The sequence below is a fragment of the Aethina tumida genome, chromosome 5 (genome assembly GCF_024364675.1).
Source record: "Aethina tumida isolate Nest 87 chromosome 5, icAetTumi1.1, whole genome shotgun sequence".
Lineage (NCBI taxonomy): Eukaryota > Metazoa > Arthropoda > Insecta > Coleoptera > Nitidulidae > Aethina > Aethina tumida.
The window spans coordinates 22,869,806-22,884,920 of NC_065439.1; the positions used below are offsets into that span (position 1 = coordinate 22,869,806).

A 15,115-nucleotide genomic window follows, 5' to 3' on the forward strand; every position below is an offset into this window, starting at 1 on the left:
AAGAAATTAACAAACTTATCAATTTTCTATTTAAGTAGATAGTCCATATGAATTTTAACAAATGTGTAAACGTTGATACAAGATGTTTAGTTTTTTTATTATTTGAAATATACCGATTCTTATATACAAGTACAACCAGGTTAAACTATCGCCACAGAGTGTTGTTTCGTTAGAAATCATTTATCATTAACATTTCTTTTTAATTTTCGTTTATTGTCAATATGGAACATAAAAAATCTATAAATTCAACTGGTGATGAGTGTGCCCAAGAGGTTCTTTTAGTGGAAGAAGGTTGGAGTTACCGAGGAATAACTGAAAGGTTTGGTGTATCCCACAATCCATTTCCCGAACGATACAACGGTAGATGGAGACTAGTGACTATACTAGGAGACCAGGTCAGGGTAGAAATCGTACTACAACTCCTGCTTAAGATACTTTTTTGAGATTTTTAACTTTAAGACAACGATTTGTGACAAGAAATTTTTTCAGTTTTACAGTATATCTTTCTTATTCTGTCTTTGTTTAAATATTCTATTTTAGAGAATAAAACCTTAAAATATATTTGTGAATATTAACATAATGCCAATAAAATCATTTTCATAGATGAGGCTCTGTCTCACCTGCCTCATTTGAGTATCCGCCACTGATTAAGTGATTAGTGATTAGTCAGTAGGATTCAATCAATTTTTAGAGGCTAACAAATGTTTCAAGATTGAATTTGATTAAACTCAAATTTGTCTATGTACATAAAGTGGAAGAACTTTTACAGAGTATACAATAAGAGTATTAATATATTATATAACATAATAAAGCTACATGAGGATAAAGAAAATGCCGAAAATGGTTTTAGTAAGGAAATTATTGTCGTGTCATCTAGTTTAATGAAGCACATTTTAGATATTATAACAACATACAATTAACGTTAAGTGAAACGATCCCCGTTCCTTTTCTGAACAAAAAAACTATTGACTCGGTTAAGTTCATCCAAGTTACTTTCAAAAACACCACGAACATCCCCATCCAAGCAAAAAGGAGCAAAAAAACGCAATTTCAAACGAAAGCTCAAAGAAGTGTTTATCGTGCGAATAACGTTAACGTTTTATCGGATGAAAAGCAGTGTCCTGAACCCTTTCAAGGGCCGCCAGTCGCACGACCGCCGCCGACAACAAAAACCCCGTCAAGTGCGTCGCTCCGTCCGGTTGTTACCCCCTGGTGTTGGTAGCGCTTCGGGGTTGTTGACTACGGGGCCACGCTTTTCAAGAATCGATATATCGCCGCCCGCGTAACGCCCGCCTGTGCCCGTGCATCGTTTGGCACGGGGGAAACGGCGTGTATTGTTGGTTACAATGGTGATCGAACGGCCACGCACCGATTTACGGTGGGAAACGGGAATTGAATTGGTTTTTTTTTTTGGTTTTTATGGGTTTGTGGGTGAATGTCGGCTCACAACTGATACGACTCTTTGTTGTTTTCAAGTTTCCTTAACAGCTTTTTAATAAAAATATCTCAATGACAACGGGGAATTTGCACTGCTTCCTGTTCACGAAAAAAAACTGGTTGGACTTTTCAGATTTTCCCAATTCGAAGAAGACAAAGGAATGCATCCGTCCTTTGTGTGCGATTTTAGAGCATTGACACGGGCTTGAACGGCAAAAATGGACAAAGAGGAACGGCAGTGAAAGCACAGGTGTACATGTCCATCTGGTGTGTGAGTGTGCCCTTGATGGGATATTTTAAACTCCGCAACCGTCCCAGATGCAAACGTCATCCCGAGTGGCGGGTCGTTAAACTCAAAACAAATAAATGCACCGATTTTACTATATACCGGACCAAGCAAAAGACGCAGGGCAGAAAATTGTTGATTGTCGCATCCTTTCCGTGTTTGTTTATTAAGTTAAAAGTTTATCTCGTCGGGTTTATTAATGTAGGTGCAGAAGTCGCGGACATAATTAATGTGCCACGGGAGTTGAATGTACACGTGGGTCCCTTAATTGGTCATTAAAACGTTGTAAAGAGCGACTATGCTTTAGCATTCATTTGAGACGATGCTCCCGCCGATGTGGGTGGTGAACTGCACTCACACACACAATCGGTGTTAAAATGTTATGCCTTTGATCAAAGTTAAACTAAAAAACTGACTTTTTGTTAGCTTTCGCGTTGGCTTTCATTATTTATTGGCATTATCCGAGGCAAATGACCACCGGACGACACTTTTTCGATTTTTAAACTTATAAGCCGGATATTATGAAAGTGGTAATTGCTTATGTAACATTTTTGCATCGAATGCGCCAACGGAAATCGTTAAATAAATCCTGCGCTGGAACTAATGCGGTAATGTTCCAACCATTAAAAAAACTCCCCTAACAGCTTGCACTAATTAGTTTTGTTTATTAATTTATTTTTGCCAATAAATTAACATGTGTTGGAAACGTAAGTGTGTCGAAATCGACGTCAATATGTTATTGTCTCACTTATGAAATTTTATTTAATGTCACACACCACGCCTGCAATCATATCTAACTGTTCACCGGTTCAGATGTTCCACCGCTAATTGATGTGTGTGTGGGAAATTTTAAAAACATAGTCTATTGTCCCAAAATGTGGGTAAAAAGTAACGTGTGTGTTGGGATAATGAGGGGCCATCGGGCGATTAGTGTGCCATTAATTTGGACATCGCGTGTCGGAACCAATCTTTGGAATGATGTCAGTGTATTTTCAGGTTGCTTTGTTTGGTTTTGTGCGTTTTCATGTCGAGTCGCAGACAAACAATGGCATGGACGATGCTGATTTGCATTTATGTCAATATAACAGGAACGAGCAACAGATTAATAAAAGGATAACAGTCAACATAGGCAAAAGTTCTATCGACATGTAAACTTTATGACATTACACATGTGTCCCAAATTATCTTTATATATAATTAAATATTGAATTTGACATTCTTTAGACATTTAATTTAAATACCAACTATACATCATATCTCTAGTTGTTCGGGTTTATTGGTCGACGTTTGTTGGACATAAATAATAAATAAATTAAGATTCCCCCACAGATTAAAATTTATATTGAAACAACTATATATACATATAAATTTCATTGTGACTTTGTGATTATAAAATATTACAATTTATACATTTTTATATATTTACTAGCAACATAGACAAAAGTTGCTCAATTGTACAGAGGTCAGTTTTATTTAAAATATATGGGAAAAGATTCCTCGTCAGATTAAAATTTATATTTAAACAACAAAACTCACAATATTCAGACATTATCTCTTAAATATATAAATTTCATTGTGACTTTGATATTATAAAATATTACAATGTAATTAAAACAAATTGGAAAATATTTGAATTTATTAATCCATTTTAGCAAAGTAATTTTATTACCAACTTTTGGAATCTTTAATAGAGGTTAAATAAAAATTGTAATACCAACGAAAAGTTGTATGTAAAATTTAATTTCTTGAAAAATTCTAAATACTGATGTATTTTATGTTTTCGGACATAAACTCATGACTATTGTTAGCAAATTTGCTAATACAAACTTGAACTCATTAAACCAATTTTATTAATTTGAATAAAGAGACCTTCAAGTCTAATAATAAAAAGTTTCTGATTAATTTCATTGTACCAAAATTAAGAATCTCCTTTTAGGAAGTCGCCCACAACATTTCCAGGCAGTACGATCAGAAGCCTACTGAATATAAATACACGATGGTGCAATACTGAAACTTCGATGAAGGAACGCAGCTAGGAATTCAATGAAAACGGCAAGAAATGAACTTTGCATTAACAGTTTCATATCAGGGACGAGAAAGGTGAGTTCTCCATTCAGGGAACCAGTCCTATTGACTGCACATAACAGCATTTGACTGTTTAATGCCGTCAATCGAAATCAATTGAATTTCAAATCGCACTCCTGCTAGGTCTGACGCAGGTTCGGACCGGAGCTTTTATAAAACCGGTTCAACATTTATTCTGTTGAGCGGTTATTCAGGCCGTTCGATTGGTTTTTTGTGTTTGCCGGCTTCCTCATACCGCCGAATTGGGATATTCACTTCCCCATTGTTGCAAAGGCTGTCCGGACGTTTTATTTTATTTTTATTGGGGTGTTAAAATAACAATTGCGACACCGGGCATGCTTTACAGGTGCCAACTAGGAAAATAAACATCTAATCATAGATCGGCAGGATTGAATTCAAGACATAACACTGATCGGAACAGTATCGGGGGGTCTTACTTCCAGCTTTATGATCTGCAAGTTTCGCAGCCGAATCCTGGGCGGCTTGGTCTTGGTCTCGTTCCAGTTGTTGCCGTTCCCTTCCCGGTTACCATTCCTGCTTTCGTTCTGGCATAAAATGCTGTTCCAGTTTGGGGGGTTCTGAGTGGTCAGCGGCGGCAAAATGTACAACATCGTCGCACCGTCAAAAACCAACGCACAGTTTCAACCCGCCGAACAGTCCAAATGCACTCTACATGTTCGAACCGGACGCGTTCGTGTCAACAATTTTCGCCGCAACTTTGATTGCAACAAAGCACGAGGAATCCGGGTGGGCAGAGCAACAAAAACACCCTCCCACCAAGAAACACGGTTTCAAACTGGCTCGGAGCGCGAGTGCATCGGATGTGAACGTCCAATACCGCCAACTGCACGGAGTCGAAAGCACCGTTAACGTTATTTTTATGCCATATATGGAATATGCGGGTCAAAATAAAACATTTTTTTCGTGGTCCAAGCTACAGAAATTCTTATCAGTCACTTTGTCAACAATAAATAATAAAACTTTATCAATTAACTTACATTTTTCTATCACAAGATTGTTATTTTTTTAATTAAAGTAATATTAGCATTAATTCAATAGACTGTAATACTAAACGTTTACCCAGAGTACTTGTGCACTTAATGCAACATTCATTAAGGTAATTAAATTCGATCCAATTAGAAAATTGTCTGACAATCGGAACACTGGGAGGCAACATAAACGTTCACCACGAACGCCACAACGACTTTATTAAATTGTTATTCATAATTCTACTCAAAACAACAGCGAATTATAAACAAAGAGGGTTAAAAACAACAATAAGATATGACTTACGTTTGTTGGTGAATTATTGGTGGTGGGACTCCGTTGCACGGTCACTAAAGCCATTTTACCGCACCGGCAGTAGTCTGGAGACAAAAATGTACAAAAAGCACTGGTTGAATTTCACGTTTTCACAGCATACCTCTACATTGTTTTTGACAATAGATAACAAACGTCAAAACTACGGGCCATGTTCAATACTCGAGACCAATCAAAACAATTTTATTCATTTACACATCATTTTCCACCAATCACAGGCGCCGAACTAACAATGAATTGACACTCACAGCGACATCTGTTAATGATTGACCAATATAAACATAACCAACAATATCGTTTGACGAATTTGTTAACATGTCGAAGATTTTTACACCGACGAACCAAATTCGTCTGACGAATGTGGCCATAGTGAGGATCAAAAAAGGTGGCAAGAGGTTCGAGATCGCCTGTTACAGAAATAAAGTTGTGTCATGGAGAAATCAGGTGTAAGTAGAGCATTGAAGTTGCACAATTAGAAGGAAACGGCATCAAATTAATTTTATTGCAGGGAGAAGGACATAGACGAAGTATTGCAAACACACACAGTATTTACCAACGTTTCCAAAGGCCAGGTTGCTAAAAAGGAAGATTTAATCAAAGCATTTGGAAAGGATGACCAAACTGAAATATGCAAGGATATATTGGCCAAAGGAGAGCTTCAAGTCAGTGACAAGGAACGACAGAGCCAGTTGGATCAACTTTATAAGGATATTGCCACAACAGTTGCAGATAAATGCTTAAATCCTGAACTAAAACGACCTTATCCAGTTACAATAATTGAAAAGGCAATGAAAGATGTTCATTTCTCAGTTAAACCCAATCAGTCAGCAAAGCAGCAGGCACTGCATGTTATTAAGTTGTTGAAGGAATCAATTCCTATTGAAAGGGCAAAGATGAGGTTAAAAGTTAATTTTAAAGGCAAAGAGGCTAAAAAAATAAAGGAAAAACTGATTAAAATGGAAAGTGTTGAGGTTGAAAGTGAGGACAGGATGGAAGATCAAATTACAATGGTTCTATTAGTAGATCCTGGGCTCTTTAAGGACATTGATCAGCTTTTAAAAACAGAAACTAAAGGCACAGCTTTTCTAGAAGTTATGTCATACAAGGAGATGATCCTTGGAGAAGAATATTTATAAATACTTTATGAACTTATTAAATTTTTTATATTCGTTACTGATTTGCTTTATTTTCTTTGGATTACTGAGAAAAAATTAAAACAGAGGTGTATAATTAAACTTATATATTTTTAAAAAATTATAAGACATAACAATCGTTAATTTAATATCGGAACTTTGTCATCACTATAACCCATTTTTCAGTCCTACGCGAATTAAACCATCTGACAAAATTCGTTACATTTAGTTTGGCAGTCTCTGGTTAAAAAATTTTCATACATATGTACAATTATCTATGTAATCTTCACAAATGCTGAACACACTAATTCTGTTCAACTGACATAATCCTAAAAACATTTAACGTATACAACAGATCTTTATATATTCTAATTGTTATTCAAAAAATATCTACTTTGGCTGAAGCAGGTGGAGTAATTAAAATATATATAAAAAAATATGAATAAAACAAATAAATATTGAAAGTCAATATTTACTGTTCTTGTATCTTCTCATCAGGTTTAGGTATATAAATTGACTCAGCCCGTTTATCATGCTTAGCTGCAATTCTTGACACTGTAAATAAAAAGTCTGACAGTCGGTTCAAATAGATCTGTGCCTCTTTATCCACAGTTCCTTCCTGTACAAATGGCCATATTGCGCGTTCGGTTTTTCTGCAAATAGCTCTTGCAAAATGTAATGATGCACTTGCCACACCTCCACCCTACAAACAAGAAACTTTACAATGTAATAATTTACACTATTGTTAATACATACAGGAATGATGTATTGTTCAGGTGGTGGTAATTGTTTTGAATACTCTCTAATCCAGTCTTCCAGTTCTTTGGTGTATACATCAGGTATTGGCTTTTTGGTTTTATCACCTGATCTGGATATTGCCGTGCTAATATCAATAATAATGGTTTGTATCCTTTTTAATTTGTCAGTGTATTCTTGTTCAGATTCTGTAGCATGTTCCCTTGCCACTCTGTAAATGATATATTTTTTATGATGAATAGAAGAGATTAAATATCTTACCCTATTGAACTTAATAGTTCTTCAGTGGCCCCAATAGCTTTAAAAACATTGTGATTTTTCGGTAATTTTTCACCTGTCAACGTTTTAGACATACCATTGTCCCCTTCCCTGCTAAATGTTTCTGTGGGTACATTAATTTTTGAAGCTCCTCCAGGGGGGCTGAAATTAGTAAAAATATTTTTAATTTGATGTCAGTTACTTTTAAAAATGATGACAAACCTTGTTTTTTTACTATAATTACATAATTGATTTATCTGTCTCGGATTCCAGAAGCGTCTAAATGCCATTATTAATAATATAAAAATGATAAAACCCGACTAGGTTAGAAAGACAATTTATTTTGACAGATGGTAGACAGTGATAAGAACACAAATTCGGAAAATCCAAAGATTGATGGAAGGGCATGTGACGTAATATTTTCCGCGCGCATCTCAAAAATCTATAATTTTTTCTTAATTTAAAATACTAACAAATACTTTAGTGCAGGCCTCAATATTACAATTAGGTGCAAAATTGTCTTTGAAACGACAAACAAAACCATATATTTGTATATTTTAATTAACTTTTGATTTATTTATAAGATTCTAAATTTAGAAACAAAGAAATCTGTTTTCTGTGCTCTACAACATAGGTCTCCCAACTATCTGCAACCCGCAGTGTTTCTAATAGAACAAATCTAATATATAATTTAGAAGGCACTAAAATATATTTTATTTAATATAAAATATTAAATCGCAAAATATATAAATTTCAATATCACAACAAATAACCTAAATAAATTAGGCATGGTTGTGTTTAGAAAAATTTCGACTCAAATTGCAACATTTTGCAACAAACCAAATAATGATTCGCCAAAATCATTATACAAGTATTTAATACGTGCATGTAAAAAACTACCTGACGGTCCCAAAAAGCATTATCAATTTATGGTCAAGCAGGTTGTTTGGTAACAAATACTGAAGACTGTTGTTTCATATTATATTTTCCAGAGTTTCAAGCAGCACGTGAACGAAAGCGATCCTGAAAGAATTAAACAAATAATTCAAAGGTCTTATGAAGATGCTGACTGGATCTTAAAAAAGGTAAATTCATTTTAAATTTCACTCAAAGTAAACTTTATAACAACTTTGATATGTTTTAGTACCTTAAAAAGTAGTAAACATGCAACAGATTCCTTTAGCACAGTGTTCTACACAGTTAGATATAAATAAATTTTGGGAAGTTTTACTAATTTACCACAACAGGCCCCATTTAGTGAATCGTAAACTTCTAGCTGCTTCGCAAGTTTTATTCTGTGAATTAATTATAGACACAAAAGGTGTAAGCAGGGTGAAAGATTTATTTACAAGACCTGCATTGATATATGAAATTAGAAAATTAAAAGAATTAAGCAAACATTCAATTACTACTGATTTAATAAAGAATATTGTAGAATGCTATGATAAAAATGTGCAAATCATTGAAAAAGATTTGTCACATTTTAAGTCTGCCACCACAGGAATTTTTATATCCATTCGAATATTATTGCCAAGAGGTAATATTCCTGAAAAATGTGTGGAGGTTGTAATACTGGACAAAGATAACAGATGTGCAACTTTTTTATGTGCCTCAGAATTTAATTCATCAAATGTTCCAATTCCAGTATTTCCATATGATATTGAATTAACCACATCATGTAATCTAAGATTGCTAGTCAATGAGATTGAGGATGCTGACACAAGTTCAGCAGAGTGGTTATGCAATAAACTCTTTACAAAGTTGTTAAAATGGTCTCAGAATGAACAATCTGAAACTACATCTGTTTCTTTATCATTAGTGTCATCAGATGATTATTGTTCACTGTATGCCGACTTAAAGAACAAATATGGTAAAGATTTGGTTAAAAGGTGGTCAACAAAAGCCACAACTAGTCCCCAGAAATTTGTATTTGAGGATATAGCTATAGCAGCTTATTTAATTTGTATTTGGAGGAAGTACAGTGAAAAACAAAACATTGATTTTGTTGACTGTGGTTGTGGCAATGGGTTGCTGGTTTATATACTTAATGCTGAAGGGTATAGAGGGATAGGACTGGATCTAAGAAGGAGACCCACATGGGATCTTTATCCAAGTGATATTGGCTTGAAGGTACAAATTTTATATTATGTATTTTTAATTCTAAGTTTGTTGTCTTTTAGGAGGAAATTGTTACCCCAGATTCCTTGTTCCCAACATCTACATGGATAATAGGAAATCATTCAGATGAACTAACTCCATGGATCCCAGTAATTGCTTTAAAAAGTTCGTCAAAAACCAATTATTTTCTTCTTCCTTGCTGTTCCTATGACTTCAGTGGTAAAAAATACATACGACAAAACGCAAGGGTTAGTGCATATTCTGATTATATGGACTATGTACAACAGATTAGTGAAATATGTGGATTTTCTACCAAAATAGACAAACTTAGAATACCTTCAACAAAGAGAACTTGTTTCATTGGATTGCAAAGAGAGTATAAGGACAATGAGTATCAAAATGTTCTGGATAGAGTAGATGCTTTTCTTGAAACTAAATTGTCTCAACATACTTTCCAACATAGAATTGAGACAAATATTCCTAGGAATTGTACTCAATTAGATAAAGGATTTATTAATAAAATTATACAAGTTTCTGTAAATAAAATTCTGTCTAGAGAACAATACATAAATAAAGAAAATGAGGACAAATGGAATAAAGGTACTGGAGTAAGTTTATCAGATTTATCCAAAGAACTGGCTATTGAAGACAAGAAGAAACTTAAAAATGAATGTGGTGGTTTACAAACTTTAATCAGAAATCACAGGTACATTTTTGAAATGAAAGATGATGAAGTATGTCTTAGACTTCCTTATGCTCTTAAGGACACTGAAATGTATAAAACTAAACCATGTTGGTTTTATATAAATCATCCAGATGGTTGTATACATGAATCCCAAAATTGTGCTTATAATCATTGTAAATAAATAGTTATCAATGCGTTTTACTTATTAAATATATTTTGTAGGTTAAGTTTCAATAACAAATATAAGTAATATATTATCATATACTTTTTTTAGTATATATGTAAATAATAAATAGTAAATAATTAAACCTGGCAGTTTTGGAATTAGAAATTAATTGTCATTTATTTTTTGTATTGTAGTTTATTAAGTATAAGATTATTTAGTAGTACGTCCAACTTAAATTTAAAGATAATATGTTTCAATTAATTATATTTTATGAAGAAAAAAAAATAATAATAAATTTGACCAAATTAAATTGATATTCTGATTGTTCTTGGTAAATAAATTATTAGAACTGTTGATTTTGATATAATCTGAAGTTAATGAATAAACAAGATACTGATAAGACGTGTTGTATTGATATTTAACAAAAAGTCGTAATAAATATTAAACCCTTAGCTATATAAAATAACTGTAAAGTTCTTTATTATTTTTTAATAGACATGACCATTCGAATTGTTCATTAAAAGTTATCTAATAAATTTTCTCAAGTATTTTTCTGTAAATTAAAATTTGATGATCAGGTAAGAAATGAGAATAATTCATATTTGTGATGTGTAAATTACTAACGTTTGTATATTTTTGTATCAAAATTTAGTGCTCTTGGAAATGAAAATACGTCATTTTTATTAAAACTAAATATATTTATCTCCAACCTTTTATTCATACGTCAAAATGTACAAAAACAAAATTGAAGACACAGCTTATATGATTCCAATTTTGTTGGCAACATCCAGCGCGTCATAGTCTCTCGCGAGTCGGACGTAAGCCTTCTTTTTGCCATCAGGCCTGATCAATGTGTTCACTTTGGCTACATTGATGTCATACAGCTTCTTTACTGCAGCCCTAATGTGGTGTTTGTTGGCTCTTGTGTGAACCAAGAATACTAAAGTATTGTTGTCCTCAATTTTCTTCATGGCTGCTTCAGTTGTCAAGGGGAACTTGATGATGTTGTAAGCATCCATACGGCTCCTGGTTGGAACAGATTTCCTGGGGTATTTTGGGTTCCTTGGGGGCCTGAGGGTCTTGGGGCGGTGGAAGTGCACGGAATTGCGGATTTTCCTTGTGCTGGTTCCATTTGGGCCTTTGATAATCTAAATAAATGAAATCTTTATTAAATATTCACTCAATTAATAGCATAACATATTAAATAGAAAACAATCAGAAATGTGTTAAATGTTTCTTTTCATAAGTCTCTCAAAGAGATTCCCACACTAAAAATCATCATAAAGAGAACAACAGCCCATTAAAATCAATTAAAAACTTACCTTCTTTTGGAATTTCAAAGCCTTAGCAACTGGGGCAGAAGCAACCTTCTTACCAACACCCTTTTGTTGTTTAACTGGAACTTGCCTTTTGGGCTTGGACAAAAGTGGCTTGGGAGGTACTTTAGCTTTACCGGCAACCTTGGCTGCTGGCTTCTTGGCTGCAGCACCCTTTGCTGCTGGTTTGGCAGCACCCTTAGCTGCTGGTTTGGCAGAGGGCTTGGCGGCACCCTTGGCTGGTTGCTTAGCCTTAGCTGGGGCAGCTTTGCCTAAAAAATTACGTTTCAATTAACATCTGTTAACAGTTAATGCACAATCCATCACTTAAATTTTTTGTCAGTACTGTGTTTATTGATCCTTTTCATTATTTTTCAAAGAGATTCCCACACCATTAGATCATCATTCTGATTAAAAAACTATAATTAATAATAAATGAAATTAGACTTTACCTGCAGCCTTGGCGGCAGCGGGTTTGGGTGCTGGAGTTTTGGAGGTGGCTTTTTTGCTGTCGCCTCCGGCCTTAGCGGCTGCCTTGGGGGCAGGCGCGGGGGTCTTGGATGAGGAAGAAGCAGCAGTGGTGGAAGCCGAAGCTGCTGGCTTCTTCTTTTCTTCCTTCTTTGCTGCTGCAAAAATAATGCATGTTCAGTAACATAACCTAAATAATTGCCTTGTCAACATTTAATTATTAAGTGATAATTATTTTAGTGCCCACAATCGTTCGTAATGATGCAAGAAATAGTTAGAAAACCACAAAATGTGACTGTATTTATAACACATGGAACAACTTTTGACGGCTACACCGCGTGGCCGTAATACAGTCTTGTTTTTGTAAGTTCGAATCGGATTTAAACGGACAAAAACCGCACAATTCCATTGATTAATGTTTCAACAATGATTTGTTGTTAGTTTCTAGTTAACAAAACCATATAAACATCAATACATACCGGGTTTATCCGCTGACTTTGGCTTCGGTGGTGCCATTTTCAGAAAGAACTACAGTAAAAGGAAGTTAACCTAACTGTGGCAACCGGAATTACCTTTCGTTTTTGACTAGCGCAGTACCGCGGCGCGCGAAATTCAAAAAAATGCGTTCTTAATTGTATGTTTGAAATTTGTAATCGATAAAAAACTTATAGGAAATCATTTACGGACTAATATCAAATAATAATGACATATACTTCACATAAAAATAGAAACTATAGGTGTCAAAAACTCAAAACACAAACAAAAGCTTTAGGTTCGAATACAAACAAACATTTACGTACACCTGCATTCAATCAAAAATGTCTAATGTTAAAAAAATGATTGGTGAAGCAGCGGAAGATAGAATAATTGATACGTTAACGCAGCCCTTTACCCTGCGTGCGACGCCTTACCCAAGTGACAATTTTAGCGAAATAACACAAAAATTTTGTCGTATAGAAGACAGCGTGATTTCAAATTTGATTAACATATGTAAAGTCATTGTGATTGGAGATGTTTCTGTAGGTAAAACAAGTATTATAAACAGGTAATTTCTATTATATTATTTTTTAAATGTATACAAATTTGTTTTTTTTTTTTTGTTACAGGTTTTGTCAAAAAATATTTGACTGGAACTATAAGAGCACAATTGGAGTTGATTTTGAAGTTGAAAGATTTGATATATTGAAAATACCTTTCAATTTGCAAATGTATGTATTTAAGATATTCTAAAAATATGAGCTGTAGTACTAGAATTGGATGCTAGTACCTAGGTTTACTGTTTTTTTTCTGGTACTGTGAATTTAATTTAATTCTTAAAAAAATTGGATCCTTTTTAATTTTTCAATGGACACAATTACAGCAACTTTTTACTTTATAATCTTTCATTGGTCTCCGTGAATTTAAATCGACTATTTATTAGTGGCCCTTTGCTTATTATAATTATTTAATCATTGGTCGAATTGAAATTGTAAGAAAAATTATAATTCAGCCATACTAAGACAGGGAAAAGCAAAAAGAGATGGCTAAGAGTTTGTCTTAATAATTCTTGTATTAAAGAAATAGAGAAACTGGTAGGCATGAAAAAATTTGTTTGAATTCAAAAAACTGATAAAATTGATAAACTGGATAATACGAATGTCAAAAAACAATCAAATCTTATCGTCAACTTGGAAGAAATAGGGCTCACATTAATTCAAGGTATGTGAGAAGGTGGTTAGTGAATGGGGTTTCGTTTGACTCCAGATATACAAAAAAAAAACCTAGTTTTTAGTAAAAATATGAAAGTTCAAATTTATAAAACAAAAAGGATATTATACAAAATGTTAATGTTAAATTAAGTAAGACAGATTTAATCATTAAAAACCCATTCAAAATTAAAGATGCTATATTTATGTCCAGGTCAATTTAAAAAAATATATATATATATCTATTTTATAGAATAAATATATAATAGTTTTTATAACATTTACATTGAATAAAAGTTGCGGCTAAAATAGATTGCTATAATAATGACCAATACTGCAAATAATAATTATATTATAATTTTACATTTATTATTCTTATTATGAATTTTTTTAGATGGGACACAGCTGGTCAAGAAAGATTTAAATGCATAGCACAGTCTTATTATAGAGGTAGCCATGGTATGTACATTTTAATAAAACTTTAGACATCTTTATACTTAAAAATGTTCAGATAATTTTTCACATATTTTAGACTTTTTTTTCTAAAATGAAAAATAATAAAAATCTGTATAAAATATATATAATTTATTACAACAATGTTTATTATCCTATTATTTTACAGCGGTCGTACTGGTGTTTGATTTAACGGACTTAAGTACCTTGCAACACACAAAAACTTGGTTATCCGAAGCCCTAGAGGCTTGCTCAAGTACGTCGCCTTTTATATTCCTTGTAGGAACAAAAAGCGACCTAATAGTATGCATTAATTCCTCCAAAATATTAATATGTAATAAGTAGTGAGTTTTTAGGGAAAGTTCGCTTATAAACATCTTGAACTATCAGCGATCAAAATGGCAAATTCACTAAAGGCGGAGTACTGGAGCGTTTCTTCCAAGACTGGAAAGAACATAAATAATTTATTCTTCCGGATAGCCGGTCTTACTTTTGACAAGACAATTCAAAAAGAAGGTAGTAGGCCTAGTATTAGTAAGCAAATTGGATCTTCCGACGTTATATGTAAGAATTCAAGAATTCTTTAAACCTACAACATATATTAAACATTCATTTTCAGCCTTCAAGAGAAGTCAAATGGCCAAGGCAAACAAAGAGAAAAGCTGTAGCGGCTTAAAATGCCAGTAAATTCTCCACCGGTGATAATAATGGACTTTATTTTTTTTACAATATATTTATGAACATGGAAAAACCTAGTAAATGATTTATAAATAATAAACCAGTTTTTTTTATTTATGCAACCCATGTTCCAAAAATCAATGGAACCACCTAACCTCAAAGCTGGATGGGTTTTAAACTTGGTTCGCCTTGAAATTATGTTGTCCACATCACAAGCCGTTGGTTCTGCGTTTACATCTCCCGCAGATGATGTCTCATGAGTCGGACAGGT

General features: G+C 33.6%; 6 protein-coding genes across 8 annotated transcripts in view; 3 read left to right on the plus strand and 3 right to left on the minus strand.

The window, feature by feature from the left end:
• LOC109600505 (protein phosphatase Slingshot) overlaps positions 1-5,257 on the minus strand; it is an 87,900-nt gene extending 82,643 nt beyond the window's left edge. The window contains exon 1 of one of the 2 annotated variants that reach the window (XM_049967873.1): positions 5,102-5,257. In XM_049967873.1, coding sequence (XP_049823830.1) covers positions 5,102-5,155 — 54 coding nt within the window. In that variant the 5' untranslated portion in view covers positions 5,156-5,257. Of the gene's footprint in view, positions 1-4,245; positions 4,635-5,101 lie in introns of those variants that run through there. The other variant, XM_049967872.1, reaches the window with a different exon arrangement.
• Positions 5,258-5,415: 158 nt separating this feature from the next.
• LOC109594495 (ribosome maturation protein SBDS) lies at positions 5,416-6,301 on the plus strand. The gene is made up of 2 exons (XM_020009718.2): positions 5,416-5,574; positions 5,637-6,301. The coding sequence occupies exons 1-2, from the start codon at positions 5,444-5,446 to the stop codon at positions 6,262-6,264; spliced, it is 759 nt and encodes a 252-aa protein (XP_019865277.1). The 5' UTR covers positions 5,416-5,443; the 3' UTR covers positions 6,265-6,301.
• Positions 6,302-6,353: 52 nt separating this feature from the next.
• Positions 6,354-7,650, minus strand: LOC109594493 (corrinoid adenosyltransferase MMAB-like). The gene is made up of 5 exons (XM_020009716.2): positions 7,498-7,650; positions 7,279-7,437; positions 7,018-7,228; positions 6,738-6,964; positions 6,354-6,590 (listed from the first exon to the last, which is right to left on the minus strand). The coding sequence occupies exons 1-5, from the start codon at positions 7,563-7,565 to the stop codon at positions 6,566-6,568; spliced, it is 690 nt and encodes a 229-aa protein (XP_019865275.1). The 5' UTR covers positions 7,566-7,650; the 3' UTR covers positions 6,354-6,565.
• A 356-nt stretch (positions 7,651-8,006) lies between these two features.
• LOC109594488 (LYR motif-containing protein 9) lies at positions 8,007-10,274 on the plus strand. Of its 2 annotated transcripts, XM_020009709.2 has the most exons (4): positions 8,169-8,216; positions 8,268-8,360; positions 8,420-9,405; positions 9,456-10,274. In XM_020009709.2, the coding sequence occupies exons 3-4, from the start codon at positions 8,440-8,442 to the stop codon at positions 10,257-10,259; spliced, it is 1,770 nt and encodes a 589-aa protein (XP_019865268.2). In that variant the 5' UTR covers positions 8,169-8,216; positions 8,268-8,360; positions 8,420-8,439; the 3' UTR covers positions 10,260-10,274. The 2 variants fall into 2 exon arrangements, with proteins under 2 accessions (XP_049823160.1, XP_019865268.2); XM_049967203.1 differs by lacking the exon at positions 9,456-10,274 and having other exon boundaries at positions 8,007-8,216; positions 8,420-8,583.
• A 668-nt stretch (positions 10,275-10,942) lies between these two features.
• LOC109594500 (60S ribosomal protein L23a) lies at positions 10,943-12,666 on the minus strand. Its single transcript, XM_020009719.2, has 4 exons — positions 12,508-12,666; positions 12,013-12,186; positions 11,567-11,832; positions 10,943-11,392 (listed from the first exon to the last, which is right to left on the minus strand). The coding sequence occupies exons 1-4, from the start codon at positions 12,542-12,544 to the stop codon at positions 11,003-11,005; spliced, it is 867 nt and encodes a 288-aa protein (XP_019865278.1). The 5' UTR covers positions 12,545-12,666; the 3' UTR covers positions 10,943-11,002.
• A 72-nt stretch (positions 12,667-12,738) lies between these two features.
• Positions 12,739-14,944, plus strand: LOC109594502 (ras-related protein Rab-36). Its single transcript, XM_020009725.2, has 6 exons — positions 12,739-13,073; positions 13,135-13,236; positions 14,108-14,172; positions 14,336-14,469; positions 14,523-14,730; positions 14,786-14,944. The coding sequence occupies exons 1-6, from the start codon at positions 12,847-12,849 to the stop codon at positions 14,851-14,853; spliced, it is 804 nt and encodes a 267-aa protein (XP_019865284.2). The 5' UTR covers positions 12,739-12,846; the 3' UTR covers positions 14,854-14,944.
• Positions 14,945-15,115: the final 171 nt, after the last annotated feature.

Excerpts from the sequence above, each read along its gene's own strand:
- LOC109594495 (XM_020009718.2), top strand. The coding sequence starts at position 5,444 with ATGTCGAAGATTTTTACACCGACGAACCAAATTCGTCTGACGAATGTG. Across the intron at positions 5,575-5,636 it reads GTGTCATGGAGAAATCAGGT|GGAGAAGGACATAGACGAAG; the intron begins GTAAGTAGAGCA and ends ATTTTATTGCAG.
- LOC109594493 (XM_020009716.2), bottom strand. The coding sequence starts at position 7,565 with ATGGCATTTAGACGCTTCTGGAATCCGAGACAGATAAATCAATTATGT. Across the intron at positions 6,965-7,017 it reads CTGAACAATACATCATTCCT|GGTGGAGGTGTGGCAAGTGC; the intron begins GTATGTATTAAC and ends TCTTGTTTGTAG. Across the intron at positions 6,591-6,737 it reads GATGAGAAGATACAAGAACA|GATTATGTCAGTTGAACAGA; the intron begins GTAAATATTGAC and ends AAATGTTTTTAG.
- LOC109594488 (XM_020009709.2), top strand. The coding sequence starts at position 8,440 with ATGCAACAGATTCCTTTAGCACAGTGTTCTACACAGTTAGATATAAAT. Across the intron at positions 9,406-9,455 it reads CAAGTGATATTGGCTTGAAG|GAGGAAATTGTTACCCCAGA; the intron begins GTACAAATTTTA and ends GTTGTCTTTTAG.
- LOC109594500 (XM_020009719.2), bottom strand. The coding sequence starts at position 12,544 with ATGGCACCACCGAAGCCAAAGTCAGCGGATAAACCCG. Across the intron at positions 12,187-12,507 it reads AAAGTCAGCGGATAAACCCG|CAGCAAAGAAGGAAGAAAAG; the intron begins GTATGTATTGAT and ends TTATTTTTGCAG. Across the intron at positions 11,833-12,012 it reads CGCTGCCGCCAAGGCTGCAG|GCAAAGCTGCCCCAGCTAAG; the intron begins GTAAAGTCTAAT and ends GTAATTTTTTAG.
- LOC109594502 (XM_020009725.2), top strand. The coding sequence starts at position 12,847 with ATGTCTAATGTTAAAAAAATGATTGGTGAAGCAGCGGAAGATAGAATA. Across the intron at positions 13,237-14,107 it reads ATACCTTTCAATTTGCAAAT|ATGGGACACAGCTGGTCAAG; the intron begins GTATGTATTTAA and ends GAATTTTTTTAG. Across the intron at positions 14,470-14,522 it reads GAACAAAAAGCGACCTAATA|GGAAAGTTCGCTTATAAACA; the intron begins GTATGCATTAAT and ends GTGAGTTTTTAG.